Source organism: Pelecanus crispus, chromosome 1 (assembly GCF_030463565.1).
Source record: "Pelecanus crispus isolate bPelCri1 chromosome 1, bPelCri1.pri, whole genome shotgun sequence".
NCBI lineage: Eukaryota > Metazoa > Chordata > Aves > Pelecaniformes > Pelecanidae > Pelecanus > Pelecanus crispus.
Window position 1 is genome coordinate 168,298,645 of NC_134643.1, and position 19,256 is coordinate 168,317,900.

The 19,256-nt window shown below is 41.1% G+C and overlaps 1 protein-coding gene across 1 annotated transcript in view; it reads right to left on the bottom strand.

Moving 5' to 3' along the window:
• The window catches only part of DNAJC3 (DnaJ heat shock protein family (Hsp40) member C3), a 43,552-nt gene that overhangs the window by 9,220 nt on the left and 15,076 nt on the right, over positions 1–19,256 (bottom strand). The window contains exons 5-9 of the mRNA XM_075714743.1: positions 8,015–8,167; positions 6,538–6,719; positions 4,145–4,264; positions 2,226–2,331; positions 2,001–2,121 (exon numbers count right to left, since the gene is read on the bottom strand). Coding sequence (XP_075570858.1) covers positions 2,001–2,121; positions 2,226–2,331; positions 4,145–4,264; positions 6,538–6,719; positions 8,015–8,167 — 682 coding nt within the window. The remainder of the gene's footprint in view (positions 1–2,000; positions 2,122–2,225; positions 2,332–4,144; positions 4,265–6,537; positions 6,720–8,014; positions 8,168–19,256) is intronic.

Sequence of the window (19,256 nt, forward strand, 5' to 3'; positions counted from 1 at the left end):
TACATCCCATGATAGGGGGGCATTTGCTCCAGCACAAGACCAACCTGGCTCTGTGCATTCATGCAGGACCTTGTTACAAAACTTTTTCCCCTCTAATGTGCAAGAGTTGCCAGATTTTCTCACCCTAGAGGAACCAGAAACAGATGAGGATTTAACAGAAGATAATGTCAGAAAGATCCAAATTGAGATTCATCAGTTTCAAGAAAACAAACAGATCAATTCCGTCCACTAGTAAGGAGCAAAAGGTACATCTAAGAGGATTCACAGCAGGGCCTGTTTGGCCTGCCCCTCTCTGTACCCTCCTCTAAGCTGAAGGTTCATACACCTTGAAGGGAAAATATAATCTTAAATTTTCTTTGGGTTCTCCTTTTGCTGATACTCCTTCCTCTTAAATCAAAAACCTTTCTACAAGCCATAACCTATGTAGATTTGTATTCTGTACCCTTAACTATTTTTAGCGAGGTGGGGTTTTTATATTCATTTGTAAATGTACTTTTTCCAACACTGACTGAGCTTACTCCCACTGCACTGAAGCACAGAAAAAGATGAGGAAATGTCCAAAGGGGGCCTCATCACTGAAATCTTCGTGATCCTCTTAGGTTGACACTGCAGTTCTAATCAAAAGATGGAAAAACATTACCCTAAGAAAAACAGAAAGACAATTTTTCCTCACACTTTGGGGTTTTTTTAAGCAATCCCTTTGTACAAAAGGACATCAGTTCTCTGAAATGCTGTTGTCTTCCACCCTTTTTCTTATAAGGAAGAATGCAGCTTGCCAGCCTCAAAGAGGGACCAGGACTAGGTCACTTGAAAGGTACAAAGTCTACAGGGCTGATGAAGAGGACTGCCTGAAACCACACCAGTCCTCTTTATACTGTGTTTTTATTTGAGTCAAGGAGGCCTAAAAAAAGAACAAAATAGGTATCTCATGTTTGAAGTGAAATTCAAGAGGTGAGCAATATCATCTCAGTGATTAATTTCTCAAAAAGACAAAAAAAAAATGAGCATGCTATTAATGAGAACAGCTGCCTTCATGAATGTTTAAATTGAGAAGATCTTTTTTTGTTCAGTTGTAAAGTGAAAGATCCAGCACCAGAATACAGAAAAGGAAAATTGTTCCGAGTACTAAAATTAATGGAACTAGTTTTCTGCAGATTTAAAGCCTACAAGTCCTCTCCCTCATCATATTTGACTGAAACAGCCCAAAGCTTCAAAAACTGTTGCTTGACTGAGAACGGGGGTGGAACAGATTGTCCAAATTTCCTTCTTAAGCCTCGTTTCTTGTGGAAATGAGATTCACTAAATTAAATTTTGAAGATTTTTTTTTAAATAGCACATTAGTAGTTAGTACGCTTAAAGAAGCTAGGTAACAACATAATGGTGTACTCGGAGACACCCATTACTCAGTCCCTACTTTCCAAGGCTGTAGATAGGACCATGTAACAGTATGCATTTTATGGAAACCCCGTATGGAAAAATACAGCCTCGAGAGTAGAATCAGTTTACTGCTCTTAGCAGCACTACAGAGACCCACGACAGTGAAGCAATGGCTGTTATCTTCCTCTGCCCTCAACACGTGCTAGGGGATAGAACAGTATTGTTTCATGCTGCCATCTAAAAACATTAAAATGGAGTTCCTAAAATGGATTTACATCACCGGAACTATAATTACCCTTTATCTCTAAATGCAGTTGTCTGACATTGCTGATTATATAAAATGTGTTGAAGTAGGTTGAGTAAGCTGTACAGTCTCATAAAACATCCTGAAACATAGCCCACTGTTGTAAAGACAACTCCACTGCAGATAAAACAAGTACATTCCACTTATACTAATCAAGACAAAATTACCGGCAGATATTTTTGTAAATCTGCAACTACCAGTACTGATTAGGAATAACAACACAGTGTAGAATCAAAGTGTAAGTTAAAAATTTTTGAAACACTGACTGCATTTTAAATGCCCACAAAAAAAAGAATATGCAAACTGCATGCAACTGTACCTTCTTCATAGAGGTCTTCTAGCAAATAAGCTTCTGCTCTGTCTTTCAGGGCATTAACATTGGCTGGTTCCAGCTGCAGAACTTCTGTACAAAGTTTTATGGCTTCTGTAGCCTGCTGATTCTAGAGAGGAGAAAGCAAACCAAAATTCATGTAGTTGTGGGGTTTTGGGGGTTTTTTTTGTTTGTTTTCAAGAAATTTACAGAGGGAGATAGAAGCAGAATTACCTTTGATAAACAGTGGCAGATCCTTTCTTTGGCACGAGTAGCATAAATTGGGACTTCTGGCTCAGTTTTCGTTACAGAATCATATTTATTGATAGCATCTTCATACCTGTTTAAATCATAAAGATAAGCATAATATCACGAAATGTAATAACTACTTCAGGGTATTGCAATTAATTTACAAATTCTAAGATTTTAAGATTCACAGATTTTCACATCCTTCTAGCAATGTACCATAACTTTAATAGTCCTAAAGGTACGGCGTGAGACAACAGTATGAAGAAAACTTTCAGCCACTTCAAGAATTACACCCCCATTCCCTTTTCTGTGCTATGAGACAGAAGAGCAGGCACTACGCCTGGCAGACTTTTGCAGAAGATAATGACTACCATCCCTCAGTGTGCACAGACAACAGTCTCTAGATATTCCTCCTGTCCAACACGCCACTCAGCACTTAGAGAAAAGCATCTCTCTCTCTGGTATCCAAGATGGACTAAGTCTGGAGTCTTGCTGGGAGCATTTTTTGCATTTCTTGGTACAAAAAAAGAAAAAAGTTCTTTAGGTTAGCTTGAATTGGGCAGTTGTTTTCTGCCTTCCTTCTCCTCAAGTCACAGAGTAAAATGTATTTTTACTGTGAAGGTTTCAAAGATGCTAAAGTTCTATGGTTTGGATAAGAAATCAATTAGAACATTCACCTAAAAATACAAGTGTGTGATTGAACCCATCAGCTGGTACAAGCTAGGAGAAATTCAAGCTCTCTGAAGACTCCCTGAAAATGTGCTGATACTGGATTAAATAGAAGACTAAAGTGAAGAGAGTCCAAATGGACTGCTGACTTAATAAAACAGTCTTCAGTTGTGCCGATTCACATTCCTGATGTACTTCATTTTAAAAAGACACCCTGACAATGTTTAATCACTTGTCAGGGGTCCTTACAGTTGGATGTCGTGAACATGGAAAACTGAAATAAAGCAAGAAGTAGAAGAATGCAAAGGCACTGTCTATCATTTAACAGGGTGCATAAAGGGTCAAACCGCCACAGAAGCCCATCAGTCAGATGCACTTTTGCCATCAAGGCACTGCAGAATTACTAGGTGGTTTTAGTCTAAAGATGGGGTCCTTTAATCACAGAATAGTTGAGGTTTGAAGGGACTTCCAGAGGTCATCTGGTTCAACCCCCCTGCTCAAGCAGGAACATCTAGAGCAGGCTGCCCAGGACTCTGCCCAGCTGGATTTTGAGTATCTCCAAAATGAGGAGACTCCACAACCTCTCTGGGGAACCTGCACCAGTGGAAACAAGGTGGTGGTGGGAAGCGTTTCCTTATGTTCAAATGGAATCTCCTATTTCAGTTTGTGTCCGTTGCCCCAGTCCTGTCACTGGGCACCACTACAGGAGCCTGGCTCTGCCCTCTCTGCATCCTCCCTTCAGGCATTTATACACATCAATGAGATCAGCCTGTAGCAGAGAAGGCTCAGGGGGAACAGTCCCGTGCTATCTCAGCCTTTCCTCACAGGAGAGAGATGCTCCAGTCTCTCAATCATCTTAGTGGCACTTCGCTGAACTTTCTTCCTCGGTAGCTTAATCTCTTTTGTACTGGGGAGCCCAGCACTCCAGGTGTGGCCTCACCAGTGCTGAGTGAGAGCTGACAAGTATTATCCCTACCTTGGTCTTACTACCTGCTCCACAAATAAATTCAGTATTCAAAGAAAAGACAGTGGCATCAGAAGGAATCAGAACAGGATTGTCACTATGTGAGTCAATATTTATTTTAATTGTAATTTGAGAGCTGTGCTCAGTTATCCACTTCAACTGATAGATGCAAAAAGCATCACTTAATCAACTCCTCAATCAATAAGTTGGCGCCTCAGTAGTGATTTTTTTCCTTTTTTTTTTTTTTTTTAATACAGCAGTGAACACTTACCTGCCTTCTCTGATTAATTCCTCTGCTGACTCAATCTGCTTATTGAGTTTCTTTACTTGCTTATAGAGAGAGAAGCACTGCTTATGGTCTTGGTCCAGTTTCAGACACTCCCGGACTTCACTTTTCAGGGGAAGGTGGCGGGGGGTGGGGGGGACAAAACAAAAAACACAAAACAGAAAGACATTACCACATATTACAAAATTTCACTTAGAGACACAATGCAGCATCTATAAGCTGTCCAGAACAAGAGCTGACTTCTTTACACAATCTCTCCCTTCATCCAAAAATGAATTTAAAGTGAGACAAAAAAGTCTTCCAGAACATACAGGGATATTTGTCTGGTTTTGGTTTTAATTATTTTGTATTGCCAAATATGCAAAGATTGAGAAGTGTTGCATTAACAGGTGGTGGAGTCACCATCCCTGGAAGTGTTCAAAAAACGGGTAGATGTGGCACTTCGGGACATGGTTTAGTCTAGTCTACCCTTAATTGGTTTAGTGGTGGACTTGGTAGTGTTAGGTTAATGGTTGGACTGGATGATCTTAAAGGTCTTTTCCAACCCAAACGATTCTATGATTCTATGATTAATAACTGACTAAATAGCAGAAGAAAAACACATCCTGGGAAAGAAGTTATATGCAGCAGTTATCAGACACAATTGTTTGTAATTTTCCTATGTATTTAACTCAGCTATATTGCAAAATACCTATACAGAAGTATATTTTATGCTGCCTGAAACAGACAAAGCTCAGCTAAGACCCAAACCTCCTCTTGATTGAATATCAGCCAAGCCTGAGCCTGACTTTTCACTGTGAAGACTGTTTAATCAGACTCTGATTAGGGCAGATACCGCTTAAAATAGTCAAAAGTCTTCAAAAAAAAAAAAAAAAAACCACCCAAAAAAAACCACCACACCAAAAAACCTCATGCAATCACATGAAGGAATAAAAGTTTCGTATCATATTGAGTCACCACAGTACAACCAAGGTGTTATTTTCAGAAAGAGATCACAAAAATCTTATTTTGTTCCCAAGCACAGACAAAAATATGTATTATTTGAAAATCATTAATCCTCTAAGAGGAAGAAACTAAGGGAAGGACAAGATTAATCACCCAGCAAGTCCAAGAGCTATAGAACTCTTTCTTAGTATATCTTGTGATTAAAAAAAAAAAGGAATCGGAGAAGAATAAAGAGGCTTATCCCTTCATTCTGATATCATTCTGTTCTTCAACAGCTCTCTCAACTGTACTTACAAAAATCTTCAGATTTTTTTATTAACAGAGGAAGTCCATATGTGGATTTCAGAGGAAAAAAAAAAAATACCACCTATTCTTGAAATCACTAGGCTAAAGTGATGGAAAGCCACCAAAAGTCACCACAGAAGTGACCTACGAGCTCCAGAGATTAAGTATAATCTGGAAAGGGGATCCCTAATGCAAACCAATTAGTTATTTAGCATTTACTTTTGCCCAGCTATAAAATTTTTGCTGTTATAATCACATGCAGTTTCCATCCACCAGCTTTTGTCATACACTGCCAAGAAAAGAAACTCAAGCTTTTCCCATTCCCTTCACCCTCTTACTGAATAGATTCTGTGGCAGAAACCATATTGGAAGGAGTCTGGAGATGCGGGTAGCACATCTGAGATGATGAGCTGCACAGAAACCATTTGTGTGCAAAAAGACGGATTATACCATCTGTCCAGCTGAGCACAGAATATGAAGTAAACAGTCCAGACTGGGCAAGGGCAGTTATCTGCAGGACTGTCTAGGGACGTATGGCAATAACACCTTAAACTTAACTGAATACGAATAAAAGGATAGGGTGTTATAAAAAAATGATCCAAAATACTGGACACTATCTGCAAGAATGAAAGATTAACAGCTCTGGATCCCCAGCTCCTCACACTTGGATGCTCCTGTACTTTTTATTTATTCTTAAGCTTGTAACCTTTTGTTTCCACTCTTGAAAATAAAAATCTAGCCCTAAGACCTAATGCATACATTCTTTGTTTGCATTGTAAACTTAACCTGAATGGAGGTTCAAGGTTAAAAAAAAAACTCCACCAAAGCAAGTTTAGAGAAGCACCTTCTTCTAGGACAGAGAAATACAATAAAGACAGTAAACATAAGCAACTCTGATGGACCTGCGCTATGGCTTCTATTTAAGTAAACACAACGCTAGGACCAGCCGTCAACGGCTGGTCTGCCAAGAATGGTGTCTTCACTGCCAGTTCTTGGTTTCTGGAAAGGAGCTTCCTTTATCAGACTGAGACTAGAGCTGCTACTCTATCCAAAAAAACAGACAACATAGATATTTCACAGCTTATCATGACCTGTATCATCACATTTTCTGTCTCAATTATAATGATTACAGCAAACAGTAAAATTACCTGAGTGATAATTCATGGTCCCCCAGCTGATAATATATTCTGCTGATTTTATAGAAGGCTTCAGTGTTATCATTCTTTAATTTGGCAGCAGCTTTCAAGTCACTAATGGCTTTGCTTGGTTCCCCTTCTTTTATGTAACACTCAGCTCGAAGTTCCCGTAGCTCTGCATCCCAAACACAAACCTTGAGAAATCAAAATTAAAGCTTGGTTTTGGTCCATAACACTTCACTTCTTTTCCTCCCCAATAAAAGAAAAATCCCATTTAATTTCACTTTGCCAACTGTAATAGCATAAGGTTCAAGCTGCATGCAGAGTGCATGAAATTAGCATCTCTGCTTCCTGGTGGATGCTGTGATGCACCTGCCCAAAGAGAAAACAAAGGCCTGAAAAATTTGTAAATGATTCAATGAGCTCACGCAGGGAGATGAATTAAATCTACTGGCACTGCTTAAACTGGGACAGTCTGTTGAGCCTCCAGGGAAGGCTATCAGAATCATAAATTATTATATCTTCCCACAAGAATAGGGGTAATGAGCAGCAAGGACCAAGCTGTCAGTTGTCCTCTAGAAAGAAGCCTGTGGGTAAGATTCAGCTATGCAAGATTTGACCTTAGTATCTGGATTTTAAAGATCTATGCAGAAGCAGCAATGTCACAGTGTGGCAAGAAAATTACTTAAAAGGAATTGCCTATCATACTTCGTTTTAAAGAATTTATTCTGCATCTTATCATTTGTTTGTACACCATCATTTCAGAGAACGAGGCTTTTCTGCTTTTCCACATTCCCTCCCCATAAACAAACTCCCATACTATGGCAGTTTCTTCACCAAAAGCTAGAATGTTGTAAATTCCAAGTCAACAGCATTAATTTGGATGTGAAGAGTCACAGCAGTTAACCGTCTTTTCATATATATTTCTACATGAAAAACAAAATGCCCACATGATTATTTACACTTATACTATCATACTACCTATACTGATTAAGATTCAGCAAATACAGATATCCAAGGAACAAGCTGAACATCCAAATAGCTATGTACATTTGTTACGTTTGATCTTTTGTTACTTCATTTTTTCAAGACAAAAATTACCTGCATACAGGCAACAAAAAATCTAGATGGAAGAAACCTATGCCTCATATTTGGCAAAATTTCATTGGTTTGAGAACAACTTTTTTCCCAGCTTCCCCAAAAACACTGAACTGTGGAAAAATGAGAAAGCATAATCAAGAAAGTTATCCACAACAGAAGTTCATCTGAAGTTGTATCTTTAACCCTAACTACAATCTATTACTTCAACTTTTTTGCAGCTAGCGCTCAGCATTCTCCAACTTCATTATGGCCTCATGGTGCTCAGCAAAACTGAGCCAATTACACCAAGTGTTTTCACATCAGTGAAGAAGTTATTAAACAAAAATACACAGATGTCAGACAGGAGCTCTTACTTCCCTTTCACAGTACCATTTTACTTAACACTTACTGCCAAGATTTCATCAAGAAGAGAAATAGCGGCTTCGTAATCCTCTTGCTGGTAGGCAGATAATGCTTGTGAATGCAGGCGCTGTAGCTCATCAGATTTTGTCAGCTGAGTCTGGGCTTCTTTTTCCTCATTATTACTGGGATTGGATTTGAGCTGCAAACATTAACAAAGAGACAGACTGAAATGCTTGTTCAAGGATCTCTTTTTGTTCCATTAATAATCATATAATGGAGAACTGACTAAAGCTGCAAATAAAGCAAAACTAGTTTTAAAAATCCACTGGAAATCTTTCCAACTCCAAACTTCAGAAAAAGATATTTTTACCTTCAATAAGAGTTGTCAGAAGTCAGAGAAATCTAACCCCACAACCCCCCACACACTTGATCATTTACCACTGGACACATCATACACAACAGTCACTATCATGTCTGTCCCCCCCCCACCCCCGAAATCATGGACCTCTCAATTGTAGCTTAGTTAATTCATCTCTCTGCAGACAGTTATTAAACACTGGATTCTCCGGCATCAGTAGAAAGTAAATCCACTTGGCATAATCATGTATCTCACTTTAAGCACTACACTTATTTATAAATTCATGACAAACAAACACAACATGTCACAGATAGTATTACTGTAAAGCTGTGTTTCTTGTATTTTCCCCAGAAAGAGTGGCTACAGCAGCAAGTTAAGATAGGGAAAAGGCTCAACTGGGATCAGCTGGGAATTTATGCACTTTGTTTCATATGTAGTTTTAAACAAGTCTAAAGTTTTGTCTACAAAGACTCTCATTTCTCAAACCCCTCTCTCTGAGCAAGTAGAAGGGGTTACACTGTACTTGCCCTCATTTGTTTAGGCAGCTTTTTATTTTCAAAGGAAATTAAAAAGCCCCAAAAAATCTCTCACAGGCAACTCTGCTACCACCCAGGAAGACAAATATGGGTCAGGAAGAGTGTCAGTCATTCCCTTGCAAAGCCAGGGAGTCATTTGTAAAATTAGTGTAGTTTGAATAAGGCACTGGCTTCACACTTGTTGCTTTTCAGAATGACTTCCAAAGTTTTAACAGGGACAGATCAGCAGGACTTGCTTTTTTTGTTTGTTTGTTTGCTTTAAAAATCAAAACTTGCAATACCTTGCATTTTATACACAGAATGTTGCCTAAAGTACTGAGTCCTCAAAGTCATCCAGTACCTTTTCTTTCCTTCTTTATCTCAAAGTGGCCCCTTCCCTTCTTCTCATCAGTAAGTTCTTCAACCACTCATATTTTGTGCTGAAGTCTCTAATGTAATTCAACATCAGCCCTCAGAACTCCTTTAACAAAATTTCCCCTGGTTCTAACACTTAAGTTTATGAAAGGAAAAAGCCTAAACGCAACACAAAAAGCATGCACAGGTCCCACCTCTTAGTTTCCTCATTTCAAGTCTTTTTGAACCTTATGTAGTAGTTTAATTTTACTCTGGCAAAAATTAAGTTGTACTTAGACCTGAAAATTCTCCTTTATCCCCTACACTGTCTTTCAGCAAGAGGAGAGGAATGTGATCAAAGAGTTTTCTTTGTGGGCTAATTCCTAATATACACCTCAAAAAGCTTTTCTTCTGGTTAAAACAGAAACTCTGTCTATAAACCCCTGATGCTGTGCATCCTTTTTCTCCCCCAAATCTGGAGCTTGTAGTAGAGGCAAATTTCTGCACCTGTAATTTTAAAAGTTCCAAGACTACAAAACTCTCTGAAGTTCTGAACTCTTTAGCTCCAGTTGACTTGCTTAATTTTCTCCCTCAATTTCTAAGCATCTTCCTCTCTTAAAAATTAAGAGGTTTTGCTACAGACAAACTTTATGCTTCCATTCAAATTTATCTCACAATAACACCACACTCCTTAGACACACAGTATGTTTCTCATAGTTTATGTGGAGCAAAACAGCAGTGGAATATGAAAAACAATGTTACAATCATACATACAAGTCCAACAGTAATATAGACCATTTAAGTGAAACATCCTAGACAATTTTAGGTAGTACAAACTGTTCAGTTAAAGAAAGGGAAACTTTTCAAGCTATCATTCAAATTAAAGCCATCAAGTGTTAGTGTGCTACAGTATGATGAAAAGATACACTCAGAAGCTCTTAATACGTAATTACTGTATTGCCGTGAGGTTTTAATCAGTAATGTTAACGAAAGCAAGAAGCAGCCTGTTCATGCAGCTCCCAGAGAAAAACTGGAAATGTGATGCAGTTTGATACTCTCATTTTGGTTTGCTTGCCAATTTTTTTTTTTTCCCTGTTTTTCTACCCTGTGATCAGAGGACTGACACATCACTATCAATAACAAACCACATTTGAATTATTCCTCCTTTTCCTGTGGAGCAGTAAGCTTGGGGGTGACAAGTCAGAACAAACGCTTGCACTAAGTGGCTAGATTTCCAAGAAAGGAGCAAAGTATTAAAAACCCTTCAGCTGAATTTAATACAGGTCTAAGGCAAACCTAACACTCCTCTACCTGCTTCATCAATGGCCTCAAAGCACAGTCGGAAGCTATGCTCTGCTGAGGTCTGCTGGACAGGCACACTGCTACTGGTGAACGTGTTCTCAGCACAGTATCTTTTGCTGTCTTTGAGGTTTACTACATTTGGATTAGCACACTAATTAGTTGCAGTTGAAGCTGCAGCAACAAGAGCTAGCCGTCTGTTACAGCAGCTTTCATTCACCACCACCATCCCCCCCCCCCCCCCCAACCTGCACCTCATTCCTTTAGAGAAAACAAAGGCCAGTATACAGGAACAGCTTTGTTACTCTAATTTTCTATCACAGAGGTACTACTATAGGTGCTGCTTTATTTTATAGCCTAGTCTCACTACTATAGGGGAGAAACACACCCTAGGGTAAGCAAAACCCCACTTTTTCCCCACCAAGTGAGCAACAAGGGGGAACAAAATCACCATCATCCCCACTCAATTTATCAAGTCAAGCTTTAAAAGCATTTGCATGTCTATCTTTCTCCCCATTACCCTCAGTGAGGAAGCTGGCTTCTTTCAGAACTTTATCTCAAGGACTTGACTCAAAAACTTGCAACATTACCTTGCTGCACCCAGGACAGTGGGAAAAAGGTATTAATAGTTCACTTCATGAAACTCAGCATGGTTTTGGCATCTAGAAAGCGCTTAGATCATTTCTATTCAAAGTAGGCAGCCTTGGAATGGCTGCCTTGCATCTGCAGTCAAACATCAAGTATTTAAAAGTTTTCTGATGGGAAAAGCATTTTAACAAGCTAAACAATTCATGCTGGTTTTTAAGAAGGAATATAATCCCTTATCCAAACCTGCCATACTTCATATTTCACAAGTCCGTCAATGTGACCTTTCTAACCATACACAGACATTACATCAGCCACACACAAGACTACATGAAAAATATAATGCAGCGCTACCTCAGAAAAACTGTTAATAAGGGGCCATCGATACAGCCAAACTGGTATATTAGCAGTGACAAGACACTGAAGCGAGACCATGGATCTACACAGGATCCATTTGCATCTTGTGTTGGATGCTGCCATCCTGAAGATGCCATGTGCCAGTCTGAATTAATTAATGTATTTCAATGTGTTGCACCTACATGTGTCTTACACTTATGCTTTCTAGATCAGCAATATGCTTTTGATTTAACAAAGCTTTAGAACATCACGTGTTACCATGCTTAAAAAAAAGGATCCCCATTACAGGAGACGGAACTGGAAATCATGAACATAATAGGCAGGAGGCACTTGCTACAAGTTTAGTAAGGACTTTTCACTTCATGATTTTTTTTCGTAAGTATAGGGAAGAATTACAAAAGCATGGCTAAGCTAATTCAATGGCTTACCACAGCCTGTCCTGCTTTCCAGCTACACAGTCCTAGATCTTCCTTTGCAATGGCCCATTAACAATACAGGAAAAGGTTGGGTATTTAGCACAGGAATCCTAATGAAGAACAGTTACAGCCACCTTGCCAACAACTCAAAATCCATACTCTCAAAGAGTATAGTTTAAAGAGATACAGGCAATTCACCTGTAGCATTTGAGTATCTTAGTATGTATTATACACAGACACTATCAACTTGAAAAACTCTTACATACTGTTGTTTAAAAAACAAACTATTGTTAAAAAACCCAAGTGTTCTTAGAGACGCTGTTTCTACGCCTTGCTTACAGCGGTCCAGTGCCACTAACATAGGCATACATCTACATTCTAACACTGCTTTCTTTTCCTGTTTTTCACACTGGTAAATACACAGACAATGAAAAGAAACTGATTAGGCTTGTGAAAGACATTCTGAGGGGAACTGAAGGAACGTCCATGGTTTGTGTTATCTAAGATCAAGACATCCATGCACTCAAGACAAGTGCACAAAGGAAAGCTCTGAACTGGCAGAACAATATATTAGATAACACAACTATGATGTTAGACAGATGGAAAAAAAGCAAGGGAGTATTTCAATACCTTTTATTCTTTACCCAGGAAGCTACAGATGACCACAGTACCACAGAGGAATGTATCTGGAAACAATCTAATGTCATTTTGACCTGGTTAAGAGGGCTTCAAATACTCAAACCAAGCTTGCCTAGTAACTTACTCAGATCAGGTTAACTTACAGTGCCATAAGATGGTCTCCTCCACCTACATCCAAAATAGTATCATTACACGTACCAAACAACCATGGGAAACTATTGTCCAGTGTACTGTGCAACAGTTGAGGTATTCTCTAGATTAGAAAACAAAAATTTGCAGATGTACAGTGCTCAGTCACTTGGTCTTGGCTGACATCTAGTGGAGCTGGGAGCAGCACCTTCAGTTTCCAGCTTTTAAGTGTTTATGCTTGCAAGAGAGACAGAATTGCATATTTAGGATGCCTCAATTTACAGTATTTATCACAACAAACTGCAACTGTGAACATTACAGTCAGTCTAAAAAATAAAATTAAGAGAATTTAAAAGAAATATGACAACTTGGTCCTTTCCACAATTTCCAATAGACTAGGCAGAAGTTCTGATCTATTTTTGTGCCTTCTACAGAATTCAGCAGCTCAAATGCTTGTCATTTTCTCTAAGACACAAGCAGGGCCACAGACAATATTACAAGGCATATACAAAGGGCTGCCAGGACTTGCATTGCTTTTGTCACCTTTTCAGAAGGCCTTCCATCAACCAAAGTATACTAATATTCCTTTTATTTTCACTAAAAATCACATGCTTAAACATAAAATAAATATTCCAGGGCTTTCATGGATTGAGGCCTTAGACATGAATGTTGATGTGCTCACAGATCTGTCCTGTTGACTTCTGTTATTCAGAAACTACTAACCAAACAGAAGGAACTTCATCTTAAAGCATATGAACACTCAACCAAAGTTGGAGCAGAGAAATAAATACTATTCATATACTGTGAGCAATGTCTAAAGTCACCTAAGGACTTCTGCTTAATCCCCGTTCCATCCTGGGCACTCTGAACACAAGTATCAGACCCCTCTGCTGACACCTGTTCAAGCAGTTAATGACCTGCTACACCACCTGGATGCTCAGAAGTCTATGGGGCCAGATGGGATCCACCCAAGAGTACTGAGGGAGCTGGCGGAGGAGCTCGCCAAGCCACTCTCCATCATCTATCAGCAGTCCTGGTTAACAGGGGAGGTCCCTGATGACTGGAGGCTTGCCAACGTGACGCCCATCTACAAGAAGGGCCGGAAGGAGGACCCGGGGAACTACAGGCCTGTCAGCCTGACCTCGGTGCCGGGGAAGATTATGGAGAGGTTCATTTTGAGCGAACTCCACAGGCAAGTACAGGTCAACCAGGGGATCAGACCCAGCCAGCATGGGTTCACGAAAGGCAGGTCCTGCTTGACCAACCTGATCTCCTTCTATGACCTGGTGACCCGCCTGGTAGATGATGGAAAGGCTGTGGATGTCATCTACCTGGACTTTAGCAAAGCTTTTGACACCGTCTCGCATAATATCCTCCTCGGGAAGCTGGCAGCTCACGGCTTGGGCAGGCATACTCTTCGCTGGGTAAAGAACTGGTTGGGTGGCCGAGCCCAGAGAGTTGTGGTAAATGGTGTTAAGTCCAGTTGGCAGCCGGTCACGAGCGGTGTTCCCCAGGGCTCTGTTTTAGGGCCAGCTTTGTTCAATATCTTTATCAATGATCTGGATGAGGGGATCGAGTGTGCCCTCAGTAAGTTTGCAGATGACACCAAGTTGGGTGGGAGTGTCGATCTGCTCGAGGGTAGGATGGCCCTGCAGAGGGACCTGGACAGGCTGGATCGATGGGCCATGGCCAACTGTATGAGGTTCAACAAGGCCAAGTGCCGGGTCCTGCACTTGGGTCACAACAACCCCATGCAACGCTACAGGCTTGGGGAGGAGTGGCTGGAAAGCTGCCTGGCCGAAAAGGATCTGGGGGTATTGGTAGATAGCCGGCTGAACATGAGCCAGCAGTGTGCCCAGGTGGCCAAGAAGGCCAACAGCATCCTGGCTTGTATCAGGAATAGTGTGGCCAGCAGGAGCAGGGAGGTGATTGTCCCCCTGTACTCGGCGCTGGTGAGGCTGCACCTGGAATGCTGTGTTTGGTTTTGGGCCCCTCACTACAAGAAAGACATTGAGGTGCTGGAGCGTGTTCAGAAAAGGGCAACAAGGCTGGTGAAGGGTCTGGAGCACAGGCCTTATGAGGAGCGGCTGAGGGAACTGGGGTTGTTTAGCCTGGAGAAGAGGAGGCTGAGGGGAGACCTCATTGCTCTCTACAGCTACCTGAAAGGAGGTTGTAGCGAGGTGGGTGTTGGTCTCTTCTCCCAAGTAGTTAGTGATAGGATGAGAGGAAATGGGCTCAAGCTGTGCCAGGGGAGGTTTAGACTGGAAATTAGGAAAACGTTCTTTACGGAAAGGGTGGTCAAGCATTGGAAGAGGCTGCCCAGAGAGGTGGTGGAGTCACCATCCCTGGAAGTGTTCAAAAAACGGGTAGATGTGGCACTTCGGGATATGGTTTAGTCTAGTCTACCCTTGATTGGTTTAGGTGGGCTTGGTAGTGTAGGTTAATGGTTGGACTGGATGATCTTAAAGGTCTTTTCCAACCTAGACGATTCTATAAGTTTTATTACCCTCTAGGTCCTAAATTTCTAAACTGGTAGCTGAGTTGCAAAGGAAAAAGCTAAAGAGCTTCTAAAGATTAATGAGTTGTGATTCTGTATTTCTGTAGACAGAAAAAAAAAAAAAAAAAAAAAGGCCAATGTAAGGAACTTCATCAGCTTGGTGCATCTGTTGGCCAAAAGGAGAGGTTTCTAGAAATGTAGTATTGCTTAACAGCTTAACATGTCAAGGCCTATGTCTGAATCACACCTTTCAGCCAACAGGGAAGTACATGTGCAGGGGGAAGAGCACTCTAAAAATAAGGCATGAAGGCTGGGGTCTCAAGAGGCTCTGCTCCTGAAAGGAGCACTCCCATCCTTTCCAGTCAGGCATTCCCACTGCCTGCTCTCATACTGACACTGCCTTGTGAGAGAGCCAGTACTGATATGCCACAGGTGGTAGAAACATCCAAACAGAGCAACTGCTCTGCTTAGCAATCATTTAACTTTAAAGAGGTTTAGGGTGCTTATGACATTTTTCCCACATACTATAAAACTGTGTAGAAAAAATTTAAGGGTATGACATTTTTCTTTCCACAAGTATACAGTGAAGGATAGTTTTGCTATTATATGTAAAGAATAGTTTCAGTGATTCTTAAGCTCCACACAAAACTGCTGCTGTTATAAGCTGGGAAAGTTTACCTGTCACCCTCCCCTCCCTTTAGATGGGCTGAATTTTTCTTACTCTTTCCCTCCCTCAAAAATGACTGCATCTGCTAATCTGCTGAGATCCCTTTCAAGGAGCATGGTGCCAAGAGAGAGTGGAGAAAACAGCATTTTTCAGACTGTTCATTACTTCAGCCACCTTGCAGTTCTGGTAGACACAGAAAGCAACACTGATGACACTGACTCTTAATGCAAGTGTCATACAGCAAACTACGAGCCATCTCACTCCTACAAGTCTGTCCTTGAGCGGTCCAAGTAAAATTACTCTCATTAGTTTCCACACCCTGACCTGGTTTCTCCAACTCAAAAGTGGGGAATATTTTAAAATCTGATCTACTCCCTTGAAGTCAACACCTGACCCAAACAAACAATCCCTTGTGTGAAGTCACACAAGAGATAACAACACCTCTACTATCATTCAAGGGCATACAATCTACTTCAAAGGCTGGCTTTACCAGAAAAGAGCCCATCTCATCTGCACAACTATTTCCTCGGGAAAAAAAACTTAACACTGAAGGTAAAAACTCTCATATTTAACATCCCACAATTAATTTCTGTAAGCATATGACATCCTCAGGACCACCTATTCTAGATAATGTCCTGAAACGCTACGCAATAAAGAAAGTGAATTATTTTTCTTCAAATTAAGACTTCCCTTTCAGTGAAGAGTGATGAATGGGGTGGAGATTTGTTTTTATTTTTTTTTTTAATACAGCATTTCCATCCCATCTTTTCAAGATACTCAGCTTCTGCAGACTCAAACATATGACTGCATGCCTACTGACTTACAGTGACTGCAGATTTAAAGCCTCGGCACTACTAATGCAGGATGGCCAACGTTTTTCCCCAATTTATGTCCAGATTTGGACAACAAAGTTTGTTGATGTGCTACAGGCTTACCCAGAGTGAGAGCATTCTAGTCAGCTGATATCCAGCCAAAGTGAGAGGCTAGAGGGCTGTTCATATCCTGAACTACATTTACTCACCTAAAGAGCAGAATCATAGATTACATGCTCTGTTCACATGTAAAACATGCAATTTTAGGTATCCAAGTCCATGTCTAAATTTTAGCCTAAAAAGCTACTGAGATCCCACTGGCATTTCTTTGGGCCATATCAGCCCCAGTAGTAGAAGCAACTTTCATTTCAAGGTACAACTTATTCCTTCTGACTCCTGACAACTCACAATATGAGTCAAAGCTTCCTAGTGGCTACTATTTACCTTTCCCCTGTCGCTTTTGGTAGCAAAGATAGAGTCTGGATGTACAAGTCTTGAAATCATTTGAAAAGACATCCAATCCCTAACAGCCTTCCTCTTTCTCTCCCCTCCTCTCACATGCACAAAAACCCCAAAGAAACACGAAATGTTAATAAGTTTCACAGTATTGTGACTCTGACTTCCTCTCATCTTGAGATTAAATGCAATTTCATACTTAGATGCATACATACTGCCAGAGTAAACTAGGTATTTTAGACACACAGAGAACTAGTAGAATAATCAGATTGACTATCTGAAAGATTTAGAAGAAAATAAGGGAAATATCTCAAATACATAGTTATTCTACTTGAGTCACAGTATGTAGGACAGCTTAATCCCCTCCCCCGTATGAATAAAATAACCTATTACAAAGGATTACTTTAATATTGGCTTATTTTGCTTGAAGATACTATATTTAACAGAAAATTGTGCTCTTCAAAAGAGACTGCTTGCCATATTCTTTAAGTACGTAGGCAATATTATCCACAGAATCAAGGAAACCAGAAGCAAGATTTAGGACCAATATGGTATCTTTGTATGTCACCTTCTGAGAAGAAACTCTTTTCTACTTCAGATTTAAAACTTGACTGAACACTGAAACTACCTGACCGACCAAAGGCAGCAATCTAAATTTTTGCACCTGGTTTGGAAAAAAGGCAAGCTACTTGACAGTTGACTGAAGAGGCATTTCCATATGTAGTATGAAGCAATACTCCATGAAACAGTAACTGCAAAGAGATGCATACACAAACTCAGAATCAACACTAATATAATTGCTATTGCAGCAACTATGTCCTCAGTTGATCAGAGCTGAGTGACCACCCCCATGTCGATAAAAAACAGCCTCAGGAGCACTGCGAACAGAGCAGGCAAACAGAGCGTGATGCGTCAGCCAGGGCATGGCACGGCAGTTTGTGCGGCAGGGTGTGCAGGAAGGGTGTAGTCACCCTTCCAGTTCAAGAGATGAGTTCAATTGGTGGTCATCACCCTCTCAGAAGGAGCTTAGCTATGGTATCCACCCAGGGGAAAGCCATATCCTCTGCACTCACCAGAATGGATGTGGCAACCCAGACAAAGCTCCCACAAAAACATGCAGACACCCAGGTCTCAGGCTGCAAGGAGCGCAGAGCCTTTCACAGGTAACAGATGGCAGTAGTGAGAACAGCTGTGTGAGGTGTGACCAGATGGACGATCTGCCTAGCCTGGTGGCAGAGCTGTAAGAGGAAATAGAAAGGTTGAAGAGCATCAGGGAGTCTGAGAAAGAGACAGACTGGTGGAACCATGCTCTGCCCTCCCCAAGACAGAAACAGCCACCAGAAAAATACCAAGATTAAGGGTATCCTGCCCCTGCCAGGCTGAAGGCAGTAGCTTAAAGAAAAGGAGTGAACAGAGGCAAGTCCACACTCGTGGTGGCAGGCGAACTCCTTCCTTACCCACCTTGCCTCCCCAGGTGCCTCTGTACAATAGGTATGAGGCTCTGGATGTGGAAGGGCAGTCAATGGATGATGTGGATGGTGATCCATCTACACCAGAGATGTTGCCAGGGTCAGAAAGGCCTACCCCTCATATCACAGCCACCTCCACAAGAAAAAAAAGACAGGTTATAGTTGTAGGTGACTCCCTTCTGAGGGGAACAGAGGGTCCAATATGCCAGAAAAACCCTCCTCTTAAGGAAGCCTGCTGCCTCCCTGGGGCCCAGGTTAAGGACATTACTAGGAAGCTTCCTGGCTTGCTACAACCCTTGGACTATTACCCATTGCTGCTCTTCCATGGGGGTGGCGATGAAGCCAAAACACATAGTCCAAGGGCGATCCAAAGAGAATTCAGGACCTTTGGACTGTTGGTAAGGCAATCTGGAGCACAGGTTATTTTTTCCTCTCTCCCTCCAGTTGCAGGCAGCGACACTGGAAGAAACAGGCCCATTCTATTAATACATGGCTCCATGGCTGGTGTCACTGCCCCAGTTTTGGTTTTTTTGATTATGGGATGGCCTACACAGCACCAGGCTTGCTGGCATCAGATAGGATTCACCTTTCTCAAAGGGGGAAGAGGGTCTTTGCTCACAAGCCAGCAGGGCTCATTGACAGAGCTTTAAACTAGACTTAAAGGGGAAGGGGGACAATATTAGGCTTGCCCATAACAAGCTGTGAGATGACACACCAAGATTAGAGGGACGGGGT